The sequence below is a fragment of the Camelus ferus genome, chromosome 18, assembly GCF_009834535.1.
Source record: "Camelus ferus isolate YT-003-E chromosome 18, BCGSAC_Cfer_1.0, whole genome shotgun sequence".
In the NCBI taxonomy this organism is placed as follows: Eukaryota; Metazoa; Chordata; class Mammalia; order Artiodactyla; family Camelidae; genus Camelus; species Camelus ferus.
Genome location: NC_045713.1, coordinates 17,382,322 through 17,396,766, shown reverse-complemented (window position 1 = coordinate 17,396,766; position 14,445 = coordinate 17,382,322). Strand labels below are relative to the sequence as shown.

General features: G+C 37.8%; 1 protein-coding gene across 7 annotated transcripts in view; it reads left to right on the top strand.

The window, feature by feature from the left end:
- LOC102512548 (rab5 GDP/GTP exchange factor) overlaps positions 1-14,445 on the top strand; it is a 94,083-nt gene that overhangs the window by 45,252 nt on the left and 34,386 nt on the right. For 4 of the 7 annotated variants that reach the window (XM_032460341.1, XM_032460340.1, XM_032460338.1 and 1 more), the window contains exon 8: positions 944-1,200. In XM_032460341.1, coding sequence (XP_032316232.1) covers positions 944-1,200 — 257 coding nt within the window. Of the gene's footprint in view, positions 1-943; positions 1,201-2,040; positions 4,202-4,257; positions 6,536-14,445 lie in introns of those variants that run through there. The other 3 variants (XM_032460344.1, XM_032460342.1, XM_032460343.1) reach the window with 2 other exon arrangements.

Here is a 14,445-nt window from a genome sequence, read left to right as displayed (position 1 = left end):
TAGTGGCAAGAAACTGCTGTCAAATGAAGCTGCCTCAGCTATTTTTGTCCATGATGTTCCAGACTGAAGCAGATACATACATCCAAAGGCACACCCCACCTCCCCTTGTGTTGTCCTGACAGTGCTGAGTTTGTGCCTAACTGTTCCTCATTGTCTCTCCTAGTCTTTGTAACAAAGAATGTGCATTTATAAGAGCCCACCGGTTGGACTTGGTGATAGTTAAGGGCAGGGAAATAAATTTCTTCTGAGAGAAATAAAATATAGTTTATGAGATGAAATGTGTACCCTTGTTCATCCGCTCTGTTAACCAGCAGGTTATAAGTTTCATAAAGGTGTTGTAGATATTCGTAGCTAGTAGAGATTTACGTGCCCTGAGGACTGGCCACTGTGGACCTCCATGTGATGGATTTCGGCCGCCTGTATTTTGCTATCCAATACAAGATGGCTTTTGTATAGTAGCCACGCTTCTAAAAAGCAGTATGCAAACTGAGGCTTTCTGAACTGAGTTTGATAATGTATTAAGAGGAACAGAAGCAGTAAAAAGGCTGCTTGTTTCTCCATGGAGCTTTTAAGCAGTTTACCATCAGAATCAGAAGAATGGGCTTTAGAGTCAGATAGACTTGGTTTCAAATCCCCCTCTCCGGTCACTTGCTGTTGTACAATCTCAGGCAAATCATTGAACTTCTCTGAAGCTTAGTTCTCTTAAAAATAGTAGTATACATTGCATGATCTGAAGATGGAAAGAAAGATGCTTGGGAGCGTACTGTGCAGTGCCTGGCTCAGGGTCACTGTGTTTTGGCAGTCTAAGTTTTTCGTGCACTAAGTTAACGGAGAAGGGGTTAGCAGGGGTACCTCTGTGACGTAGTAGATAAAAGTGATTATCCTAATGCCTCTTTTATGTAATGATATTCTCACTGGGAGCAACGTCTTCTCTCCTTTATAGATATCATTGAAATGGACTCGAAGCGGGTGCCTCGGGATAAGTTGGCCTGCATCACCAAATGCAGCAAGCACATCTTCAATGCCATCAAGATCACCAAGAATGAGCCAGCTTCAGCTGATGACTTCTTACCCACTCTCATCTACATCGTTTTGAAGGGCAACCCCCCGCGCCTTCAGTCGAACATCCAGTACATCACCCGCTTCTGCAACCCAAGCCGACTGATGACTGGAGAGGATGGCTACTATTTCACCAACCTAGTAAGTATTTGGTTTATTGGTGGTGTGGAGAAGAACCAGGAAGGTGTAGGTATTTTAAGGATGTGACAGCTCACTCACAGGCCTGTGACATGATACTGCTCCTGAGCTGCGGGGTCATTGTAGCTGAGGATGCTTCTCGGTGTCACAGAGCACGTGTGACCAGGCCACACACACACCCCACCTCCCAGGCCATGACCACTGTGGTGCTCGTACAGGAAATGTGATGGCCACGTTGAGGGGGCTCTGCTGCTGTTGGCCGTCACTCCCCTGAGCCGCTCGCTTAGTCAGGTTGACTCAACTATGAATAAGTCAGCTCTTGGACTGATTCCTATATTAAAAAACTTAAGAGGTATTTTTTTGTTTTATTTCTACAAGTTACCTCTTAAAAATGAATACTGAGATATTTTAAGAAAGTATCAGTTTAGAGGATGTGAAATGATTTTCAACTATTTTTCGTTGCAGTGCTAATTGGTTCTAGGCAAGACAGTAGTAAATGTATGTACGTGTAAGTTATAAGGCCAAATACTTCCTTTTACTGACCGCTGAACTTCTCCTTGTTTGCTTTAGACTAGGTTGATTTTCAAGCCAATGAATTTGAGCCTCGAGACCCCTTATGTGCTTTGTTTCCTGTGCTGGAAATTGTATAGGGGATAGGGAGGGAGGGAAGGCCAGGCCACTTAAGGAAGCATTTCTGCTAAATTGTCTACAAAGATGGGTACTTGAATCTCCAACGCTCCAGAAATTTGTTGTGATTTATTTTTGCTTCCTAAATATGTATTCACTTTTGTACCTAATTTTGTGATTTTTTTTTCCCTTTTCCTTTAAATGCGTTCACCAAAGTGTATAAGCTTCCAGTCCCTCAAAACCTGTTCCTGCCCCACTTCCTCGTCACCCTCGGCCACTGCATTCAGCTGCTCATCACTGCAGTGCCGGCATCTGGGGATGTGGTTTGCAGGTGGAAGGACGTGGAGTGCTCTTTTTCAGGATGGTGCTTGCTCCATCGTTTGCAGTGTTTTTCATCCTTCCAGACACTTGGTTGTTTAAACTATACTCCACAAAAACATTTAAGTGGCTGAAGTATTCATATTTCTTAACATAAGTGAGACATGCACTTGACTGCTGGCGAAGGGTATTTTGGATTCAGTTCTTTATCCAGAGAGTCCCAGGCAGTCTGAAATCCCTGAGAGGTGTGGGGAGGGGGACGTGGCTGGTGGTCGGAGAAATGAAGCAGGAGGTGGTTAAGGGTGGCGCTCGTTGCCGACAGTGGAGGCTGCAGGCTCACTTGCCCCCAGCTGCTTCCCAGCCCCTTGACTGACAGCCTAAACTAGCCTGCACCGTCTTTCTTCATCTTCTTCTTGCCTGACTCAGAGTCTGGCTTCTACTCCCCCTGCTCCAATGAAACTGCTCTGGCATAAGGAAAGGATCTGCATTGCCAAATCTCATGGGAACTCTCAGTCTTGCTGCTTTAACACTCCTCGTGACTCCTTTCTTCTAGAACTTCTCATGTCCCTTGGCTTTCACAATTCTACTTCTCCTTCCTTCTCTCTTTGAGGCCTCATGTCCTCTGCTTCCTCTTGAACATGTTATTCCCTGGGGTTCTGTCCTCTGCGCATCTCTCTCCCTAGGGTGTCTCTTCCGGTCACAGCTCTGCTGGTCACCTGTACAGCGATGGCCTTCAGGCTTGTGTCACCTGGTTCCGACCTCACACTGAGCTCCACTTCCAGTTATATATCGTGCCTCAAATTTACTTTGATCAAAACTGAAACTTCTTTCCCATCAGATATTTTTTCTTTCCCGACGTACACTCTCTCCATTAGTGACAGTACCGTGTATCCATCCCCCTAAGCCAGGAGCGTGGGCACCGTCTAGGATGCCTCCTGTCTCCAGGTGACAGGCTGCGGCAATTCCACACATGGGCTGAGCTGTGGGGAAGGGCCAGACAGCGCGCTCTCAGCATCGAGTCTGTTGTAATAGACTGGCTACATATTCTTTAAGGAGATGATTCACTTTTTTATGAATAATAAGGTAGGAGCCTGTGAATGAGTTTCTCAGAAGAAATTCTGAGAGCCGTCCTATTTTCTCCTGTTTCTAGCTCATGTTTTTCTTATGAAAATAGCTTTTAAAAAAAGAATGTGAAAATGGTGTGTACTTCTTGTAGAAAAATGTCATTAATATAAGGAAGTATAACTAACCTGTCTGTGTCACTGAGCATTTGCCCCAGCATTTCTATACTAATAATTGCTACCATTTATTCATTGCTTACCAAAGACCTCTGAGCTAAGTGTGTTACGTGTGTTATGTTGTTTAATTCTCAGAATAAATCTGGGTGGTATGACCCCCCATTTTACAGATGTGGAAACCTCAGAGAGCTTAGGTAACTTTCCAAGAGTCACACAACTCGGTTGTCAAGTGACAGGTGACAGTTCACTCAGGCTGTCTGATTTCAAAGCTTGTTCTGGTAACCGTTTGATGTTAAAATCTCTGAGGACCAGAGGTCAGTGTGCCACACCAGTACCGGGGGACTTGCTCAGCAGCTGGCCATGCACTGGGGGGTGCTGTCAGCTGGCATGGCCTCAGAAGGGGAAGGGCTTTTAGGGGGCGTGCCCCCCAGATGCTTGGCCCTGGAGCCCCAGCCACACTGCAGGGACGCAGAGAGCCTCTGACTTCAAGGACTCACACGGGAAGCACTGTAATAGCCACTGTGGAACAAGTACTGAAGGTGCCTCTTCAGATACCTCACTCCGTACAGGACCCTAGGACCTCTGAACACCCAAGGAGAGGACTGAATTTCTGACAGTCAGACTCAGTGAAGTTGGCAATTAGATTTAACTTTTTTGTTTAAGGAAGAAATTGTTATTTCAGATTGGAGTATAGAAGAAACAACATGACTGGCTGTGAATTGATAACTTTTGAAGCTGAAGTCAGTGGAGATTCATGAGATTGTTTTGTCTACTTTTGATTCTGTTTTAAATTTCCATAATAAAAGGATTTTGGCAGTCTATTTGAATATTAGTAGCTTTCCTCATACAACTAAGTAACGTTCTCTTCTTTTTATAGTGCTGTGCCGTGGCTTTCATTGAGAAATTAGATGCTCAGTCTTTGAATTTAAGTCAGGAAGATTTTGATCGATACATGTCTGGCCAGACTTCTCCCAGGAAGCAAGAATCTGAGAACTGGTCTCCTGATGCTTGCTTAGGTGTTAAGCAAATGTATAAGAACTTGGATCTCCTGTCTCAGTTGAATGAACGACAAGAAAGGATTATGAATGAAGCCAAGAAACTTGAGAAGGACCTAATAGATTGGACCGATGGAATTGCAAAAGAGGTTCAAGACATTGTTGAGAAATATCCACTTGAAATTAAGCCCCCAAGTCAGTCGTTAGCAGCTATTGACTCTGAAAATGTTGAAAACGATAAACTTCCTCCACCATTGCAACCTCAAGTTTATGCGGGATGATAAAAATTTATATGGATAGTATTTATTTGAGCCTAAATTGTAGCCAACCCTTACTACAGTCCACTGATTGGGATATAGAATATAACTTAATTGCTTATAAATATCAGAGCATTTTTAAAGGTACAGTTTATGGGAATTTTTTGTTTTGTTTGTTTTTCTTGGCAGGGGAGGCTTAGTAAATAATAAAGTACTATTTATTTGTGTCACTGAAATAGATTCATTTAAGGCTTGTGTGAAAATTTTGTCTAAATCTATTTTTTTCTCCATGATTTTCCTATGTGCTTCCTCTGTGGCATTCACTGTGTTTTGGATTTGGGTAAATAATTGCCTTTTAAAGGATAAGACAAATGAATGCTACAAAATGTATGTTTAAGGAAATTCAATGGTACCACTGTTCTACAGTTTGAAATAATTTTATAATTGTAAAGATAGAAAATATATTGATAAGTAAATATGTAAAATTGTAAATATGTAAAAAAAAAAAAGAGGAATGGTGTCTGCTGTGCATGGCATTTCATGTGTTAATTTTTTTTAGTTTAAAATGAAGTATATTGAATATTTGCCTTTAACACCATTTTATCTGGTTTGCCCCACTAAAATGAATTCAGAAGTATTTAGACCTACTCCCCTTAAAATGTTGACTCCATCTTTAACAATCTGTTAGCCTTAACTCTGAGGTCCTGTAGAGTCAGAGAATATGGCACCACTGAGGTTCAGAATACTTTTTGGTCGTATAAAGTTACTGTTCAGTATAATTGAAAAATGATTGAGCCATGCTTCTTGCACCTCTTTCCTCCTCTCATTCAGCAAGTATTTCCCGAGCTCTTTGTAGGGGAGCTGGCCCTGGGTGTGGGTCAGACAACAGAGGAGTGGACAGGTCTCTGCTGGCGGGAGAATCCCTCAGAGCTGTGAAGTGCAGGGGGGCTTCTGCCTCCAGAGTGTTCTTCTGACTTAATGGACAACCCAGACACGCTTCATGTCAACCTCTTGTTCAGGGTTTCTTAATCTCAGCACTGTTGACATTGGGGGCTGAGGATTTGTTGTTGTGAGCGCTGCCCTGTGCTCTGTGGGGTGTTTCCACCCTGGCCTCTGCACCCACTGAATGCTAGTAGCAACCCCCACAGTTGTGAAAAAAATCATCTCGAGACATTGCCGGATGTCTCCTGGGGGACAGAATTGTCCCCAGTTAGGAACCACTGATCTGTTTTGTGAGCAAGGGAGTTTTCCTCCTGGTGGGTAATACAGTATAACCAAAGGATATGACATTAAATGCTCAGTATCATGTCAGCTGACAGCTCATTCAGTGAGGGTTTACATCCCCTGCAGCGGGGAGCCTTTTCTAATCCTAATGGGACCTCTCATAACCCTTTTATGGTCCTCCTTGCAGTCAGTGATTTCTGTGGATGACCAGTGTACCTGTGAAGTTGTGAGGAGTCCCCAGGGCAGCATTCTTGAACAAGATCACATCACACAAGCAGCTAAGAAAGCTTCCCCTGGTGTTTCAGTGTCTTCCTAAGAGCACACCACGAATTTGTAGTGCAGTAGTTTTGGAATTAAACTAGGATGAGTATAAAACTTTTTATCCTTTTCTTAAATTTACATATAAAGTCCATCAAGTTGGCACATCTGTCATAAAGCACCAGAGATGTGAAGCAGTGAACTGAGTCAGCTGGTCACCAAGCTGACTTGGAATGTAATGCTTTACCGTCACACTGGGCCCAGATGGTTTTCATAGAGAGCTTTCTCCTTTTTTCTTTTCTATGTACTTTCTAGGTGCTAATCCAGGTAAACACACTCAGTTCTCCTGGGAATATGCCGTTCTTTTAGTTCTGTACGTTATGTTTGTTAAATAAAATGTGCGTATCAGCCTCCCCAGAAAGCTGTCTTCTTTTGACTTCTTACCTGTGTTTAAATTGTTGAATTGATTTTTTTTTTTTTTGGTATATATCTCATATTGGTTGAATTCTCCATATTTGGACTCTTGCCTTTTATTTCTCTTAAGTCAGCATCAATGCTATGGCCAGACTTTCTGTTTTCTCAACAAGAAAGTCTTGATATTTTATGCACTACAAGTGTTATTGGAATAAACCTTTGGAATAGAAGTCCTTATCAGTAAAGTTTCATGATCCATCCCTCTTCCAGATAGGTTGATTTTTGGTTCTTCATCTTAGGAAAATACACATTATTAATATTTTCACGTTAAACAGAGATTTCCCTTTTAAGCCTCTACCATCATTATCATACTTAAAAATGAAACAGACATTAGTTAAAATTAAGAACAAGAGAAGGATGTTTGCTATCACTACAATTAGCATTGTTCTGACAGTACTACCCAAGGTACTCTGTCTTCAGAAATGAAGGGGATAATGTAATCAATATAGACTTATTACAACCTGGTGGTTGAAGGCATGAAATCAAGGCAAGGATGCCAGTTTTCACCACTTTATTCAACATGACACGTGTTGGAATTACCTGACAAGAATTTTTAAGACAGCATCATAAAAATGCATTGATGAACAAAGATAAACATGCTTGAAACAATTCACATTTCTATGAAAATAGAAAGTCGCAGCAAAACAAAGATATGAAGAAGAACCCAAAGGAAATGTTAGAACTGAAAAATACAATAACTGAAATTTAAAATACAAAAGCCCAAACCTCACTGTTTGGTCCCTATAAAAATGGAGATGACAGAAGAATGAATCTGTGAACTGAAGATAGATCAACAAATTACCCAATCTGATTAACAGAAAATAGAATGAAATTTAAAAATGAATGTTGCCTCAGGGACCTCTGGAACAATAATGAAAGATCTACCATTCTTAGCATTGGAGTCCCAATCACCTCCCAAAGTTTCCTCCTGTCCTCTTTATCGTGTTGGGGGTGGGGTGGGAGTGGGAGTGTGGGTGTGTGTTAAGACCACTTAACATAAGATCTACCCTCTTAGAAAAATGTAAGTGTATAATACACTATTGTTAGCTACAGGCATATGTTATACGGTAGATCTCTAGAACTTACTTACCTTGCATAACTAAAACTTTGTACTTTTTGACCATCACCTCCTCATTTCCTCCTCACCGAGCACCTGGCAATCACCATTCTACAGGAGAAAATATTTGCAAATTATATATTTGATAAGGGCTTAATATCTAGCATATATAAAGTACTCTTACAACTCAACAACAATAAAAAAATGTAAAAGTGAGCAAATGACTTGAATAGATATTTATCCAAAGAAAATACACAAATGCCCATAAGCACATGAAAAGATGCTCAACATTACTAGCTATTAGAAAAACGCAAATCAAAACCACAATAAGATGTCACTTCACACCTGTCAGGATGGCTTTTGTCATCAGAAACACAGAAAATAATGTGTTGATGAGATTGTAGAGAAACTGGAATCTTGGTGCACTGCTGTTGGGAACATAAAATGGTGTAGTCACTCTGAAAAACATTTTGGTGCTTCCTCAAAAAGTTAAACATAGAACTACCATATGATCCAGCAATTCTACCTCTAGATAAAATACCCAAAAAATTGAAAGCAGGAATTCAAATGGATACTTACTATTTACTAGGGTTGCCATAACAAAGTACCGAAGGCTGGTAGCTTAAACAACAGAAATTTATTTTTTCACAGTTAGAGAGGCTAGAAATGTCAGATTATTCAAAGAATCCACTCTCCTTGGTCTCCGTGTGTCTTCACATCACCTGCTTTCTGTACAGCGCCCCTCTTTTCATAAATACACCACTCATGTTGGGTCGGGGCCCACTCTAATGACTTCATTTTAACTTTCTGTTCTTTTTTTAATTGAAGTATAGTCAGTTACAATGTGTCAATTTCTGGAGTACAGCGTAATGTCCCAGTCATGTATATATATACATACATTCATTTTCATATTCTTTTTCATTAAAGGTTATTACAGGATATTGAATATAGTTCCCTGTGCTACAGAAGAAATTGGTTCACTTTTATATGTAGTGGTTAACATTTGCAAATCTCAAACTCCCAAATTTATCCCTTCCCACCCCTTCCCCTGGTAACCATAAGATTGTTCACTATGTCTGCGAGTCTGTTTCAGTTTTGTAGATGAGTTCATTAGTGTCCTCTTTTTTCTTTCTTTCTTTCTTTTTTTAGATTCCACATATGAGTGATATCATATGGTATGTTTCTTTCTCTTCCTGGCTTACTTAGGATGACGATCTCCAGGTGTATCCATGTTGCTGCAAATGGCATTTTATTCTTTTTTCTAAAAGGCTGAGTAGTATTCCATTGTATACATACACCACATCTTTATCCAGTCATCTGTCGATGGACATTTAGGTTGCTTCCATGTCTTGGCTATTGTAAATAGTGCTGCTGAGAACATTGGGGTGCACGTATCTTTTTGAATTAAGGTTCCCTCTGGATATATGAGAGTGGCATTGCTGGATCATTTGGTAAGTCTATTTTCAGTTTTTTGAGGATTCTTCGTTCTGTTTTCCATAATGGCTGCACCAGCATTCCCACCAACAATGTAGAAGGCTTCCCTTTTCTCCACACCCTCTTTATCACTCATGGACTTTTGAACGATGGCTGTTCTTACTGGTGTGAGGTGATATCCCATTGTAGTTTTGATTCGCATTTCTCCGATAATTAGTGATATTGAGCTTTTTTTTTCATGTGCTTATTGGCCATTTGTATGTCTTCATTGGAGAATTGCTTGTTTAGGTCTTCTGCCCATTTTCCAATTGGCTTGTTTGTTTTTTTTCTTAAGTTGTGTGAGCTGTTTATATATTCTTGAAATTAAACCTTTGTTAGTTGCATCATTTGCAAGTATTTTCTCCTACTACATATGTCATCGTTTTGTTTTACTTATGGTTTCCTTTACTGTACAAAAGCTTATAAGTTTAATTATGTCCCATTTGTTTATTTTTACTTTAATTCCTATTGCCTGGGTAGATTGCCCTAGGAAAACATTGCTAAGATTTATGTCAGAGAACATTTTGCCTACGTTTTCTTCTAGGTAGTTTATAGTGTCTTGTCTTATATTTAAGTCTTTAAGCCATTTTAACTTAATTATACCTGAAAGATCTATTTCTACCTGTAGTCACATTCTGAGGAAATGGGGGGTTAAGGCTTCAACATATAAATTTTTATGGGGACACAATTCACCCTATAACACTTGCATACAAATTTTCATAGGAGCATTATTCACAATAGCCAAAAGATAGATACAACTAAAATGACCATCAACAGAGGACTAGATAAATAAAATGTGGTTTATTTATCCATACAATGAAATATTATTCAATCTTAAATAGGAATGAAATTCTGATATGTGATACAACATGGATAAACTTTGAAAACATTATGTTAAGTGAATTAAATGAGAGGCAAAAGGGCAAATGTATGATTCCATCTGTATGAGTTAACTGGAATAGACAAATTCATAGACAAAAAGTAGAACAGAGGCTTCCAGGGGCTGGGATGGGGGGAAGGGTTAATGCAGAGCTATTGTTTAACGGTACAGAGTTTCTGCTGGGGATGAAGAAAAAGTTCTGGAAATGGGTAGTGGTGATGGCTGTATAACAATACGATTATAATTAATTGTAATAATATATAAAACAATTATAATGTAACTAATTAAAATAAAATAATGCTACTGAACTTACAAATGGCTCAAGTGGTAAATTTTGTTATGTATATTTTAACCACAGTTTAAAAAATTTAAATAAAAATTTAAAAGAAGTAAAAGGTAGTGTCCTAATAAACAGAGAGAAATGATTCCAAGAAATAAATAGGAACATGAGATCAGAAAAGAAAAAAAATGTTACTGGAATAAACTGCTTTTCCAAACATCAACATGTAATAACTGATTGTTGTACCTGTGGATATATATGCTAGGTACAAAATAAAAAACACTAATTTGCTACAAAAGAAGAGGATCTGTGGAAGGCAAATAAGCCCGTGAAAAGACATTCAATGTCATTAGTCATTTAAAGAAGTAAATTAAAACCATGACAGGCTTCCACTACACGTCAACTAGAATGGCTAAAAAAAACCCCAAACCCGACAATATCAAGTGCTGTTGGTGATTCAGAGAAACTGGATCTCTCAAACATTGCTGGTAGAAATGTAGAATTCAACAGCCACTCTGCAAAATAGTTTGGTAGTTTCTTATAAAACATATACATCCCACTCAATCCAGCAGTAGCACTCCTGGGCATTTATCCAGAGAAATAAAAATGTCTGTTCCTGCAAAAACCTATGCATGAAATGTTAATAGCTTTATTTTGAATATCCCCAAACTAGCAATATACCATATTTCCCTTCATGGGTTAAACTAACTGGTACATCCATACAATGGAAATAAAAAGGAAGAACTCTTAATAACATGGAACAACTTGGATGGATCTCAAGGACATCATGTTGAGTGAAAAGATAAACAAAATTGACAAATCTTTACCTAGACTATCTAAGCGAAAAGAAGACTCATAAATAAAATCAGAAGTGAAAGAAACATTACAATTTACCACAGAAATACATAAGGATTATAAGAGACTAATGTAAACAATTATATGTCAACAAATAGGATATCTAAAAGAAATACACAACCTACCAGGAATGAATCATGAAGAAACAGAAAATCCCAACAGACTGATGTGAGTAGGAGGTTGAATCAGTAATCCAAAACCTCCCAGTAAACAAAAGTCCAGGACCAAATGGTTTCATAGTGAATTCTATCATACATTTAAACAAGAATTAGTGCCAATCTTTCTCCAACTCTTCCAGAAAACTGAAGGGGAGGGGATATGCCCAAACTCATTATATAAGGCCAGCGTTGCCCTGATACCAAAAGCTAGACAAGGACGCTACAAGAAAAGAAAATTATAGGCCAAGATCCCCAATGAATATAAATGCAAAAATTTTCATCAAAATACTAGGAAACTAAATTCAGCCTCACATTAGAAGAATCATACAGCGTGATCAAATGGGATTGGTCCCTGGGTCGCAAGGATGGTTCAACATGTGAAATCAATGTCTATACCACATTAACAAAATGATAAAAATTATATGATCATCTCAACAGATGCAAAAAATTATTTGACAAAATTCAGCATCTACTTGTAATACTCATAATGAAAATAACCCTCAACAAAGTCGGCATGGAGGGAACATACTTCAGCATAATAAAGGCCATATATCACAGACTCACAGCTAACTTGTTACTCAGTGGACTCAATGGTGAAAAACTGAAAGCTTTTCCTCTAAAATCAGGTATAGGTTGAGGGGATTAGGGGGCACTCTCACCACTCCTATTCAACATAGTCCTGGATGTCCTAGTCAGAGCAGTCAAGAAAAAGAAATAAAAGGCATCCAAGTGAGAAAGGAAGTAGTAAAACTGTCTCTGTTTGCAGATGATATGATCTTATACGTAAACACACAGACACACAACTGTTAGAACTAATCAATGAAATCAGAAATGCTTCAGGATACAAAAATCAATATACAAAAATCAGTTGATTTGTTATACACAAATAATGAACTATCAGAGAAATTAAGAAAACAATCCCATCCTTAATTCAAAAACACACCTGCATCCCAATGTTCATAGCAGCACTATTTACAATAGCCAAGACATGGAAACAACCTAAATGTCCATTGACAGATGACTAGATAAAGAAGTTGTGGTATATTTATACAATGGAATACTACTCAGCCATAAAAAGAGTGACATAATGCCATTTGCAGCAACATGGATGGCCCTGGACAATGTCATTCTAAGTCAAGTAAGCTAGAAAGAGAAAGAAAAATACCACATAATATCACTCATATGTGGAATCTAAAAAAAAGAAAGACAAATGAACTTATATATAAAACAGAAATAGACTCACAGACATAGAAAACAAACTTGTGGTTACCAGAGGGGAAGGGAGTGGGAAGGGATAAATTGGGAGTTCGAGATTAGCAGATACTGACTGCAAATATATATAAAATAGATAAACAAGTTTATACTGTATAGCACAGAACTATATTCGATATCTTGTAATAGCTTACAGTGAAAAAGAATATGAAAACGAGTATAAGTATATTCATGTGTGACTGAAACATTGTGCTGTACACCAGAAATTGACACAACATTGTAAACTGACTATATACTTTAATAAAAAAAAAAGGAAAGCAATCCTATTTACAATAGCATCAAAACCAGTAAAATATGTAGGAATAAATTTAACCAAGGAGGTGAAAGATCTATACACTAAAAATTTATAATCACTGGTGAAAGAAATGGAAGAAAATACAAATAAATGGGAAGATAATCCATGCTCATCATTTGGAAGAATTAATATTGCTAAAAAGCAATCTATAGATTTGAAGCAATTCCTATCAAAATTCCAATGGCATTTATATATATATATATATTTATATTTATATTTATATTTATATATATGTATGTATATGTATACACACACACACACACACCAATATTATTTGGCCATAAAAAGGAAGGAAATTCTGCCATTTGCAACAACACAGAAGGACCTTGAAGGCATTAGCCTAAGTGAAATAAGTCAGACAGAGAAAGACAAGTACTGTATGATCTCACTTATATTTGAAATCTGAAAAAGCTGAACTCATAGAAACAGTGTAAGTGGTTGCCAGGGGCTGAGGGGTAGGGGAAATGGGAGATGCTGGCCAAAGGGTGCAAACTTCCACTTATAAGATGAGTAAGTTCTGAGGATTAAATGTATAGCTTGATGACTAGAGCTAACAATACTGGACTATATACTTGAAAGTCACTGAGAGAGTAGATCTTAAATATTCTCACCAAAAACAAAAAGTAGTCATTATGTGAAGGGATGGCTATGTTACCTAACCATATTGTGGTAAATCATTTCACAATATATATAGTTCCAAATCATCATGTGGCACACCTTAAACTTACACAACGTTATATGTCAATTAGATCATCATGAAGAAAATTACCAATACAAATATGAAAAAAAATTCAAGTACTTTTTCAAATAAGAAAATTTTTAAAATCAAGCATTTAAAAATACACAAAGGACATGAAAATTTCACCATTTAGACTCAAAAATGGACAACAGATGAAAAATACTCAACCTCATTAGTAATCAGAGAAATATAAAATAATTCAGTAACAATAGGTTTTTTTTTCTTGTCAAATTGGCAAAGGTGAATTTTATGGCAAATATAGCATTTGATGATGACAAGTGTATGGGGAAATGTACCTCACTGAGAAAAGCATAAATTATAATATTCCCAGAGAGCAAGTCAGTGCTGCGTGCGTGTCAAAAGCCTTAAAATCTTTTTACTTTTTGGAACAGTAATACTATTTCTAGAAAACTATGCTAAGAAAATAATCAAAAACACAGTAAAAAATTTATATAAAAATATTGAGAAAGAATGCGACAATGAATATATGTATGTTCATGTATAACTGAAAAATTGTGCTCTACACTGGAAATTGACACAATATTGTAAACTGACTATAACTCAATAAAAAAAATATTGAGGACAGCAGTTTAAAAATTGTTCAAATTGTTTAGAGGAGGAGTGTTTAAAGACTAATTATGCAGAAAGCTATCCTAGCATAAATATGCTTACATAATTCCAAATTTGATTCAAAATCCCAAGCAATGCTAGAGGGGAAAAAAAAAGAAAGAAATACAGCAAGATCTCATCAGTAGTTGGTCTGGGGATTACAGATGGTTTTAATTTTCCTTTTTAATATCTTCTAAACTTTCCTATCTTTATACAATGCCATGGTTGTTTTATCATTA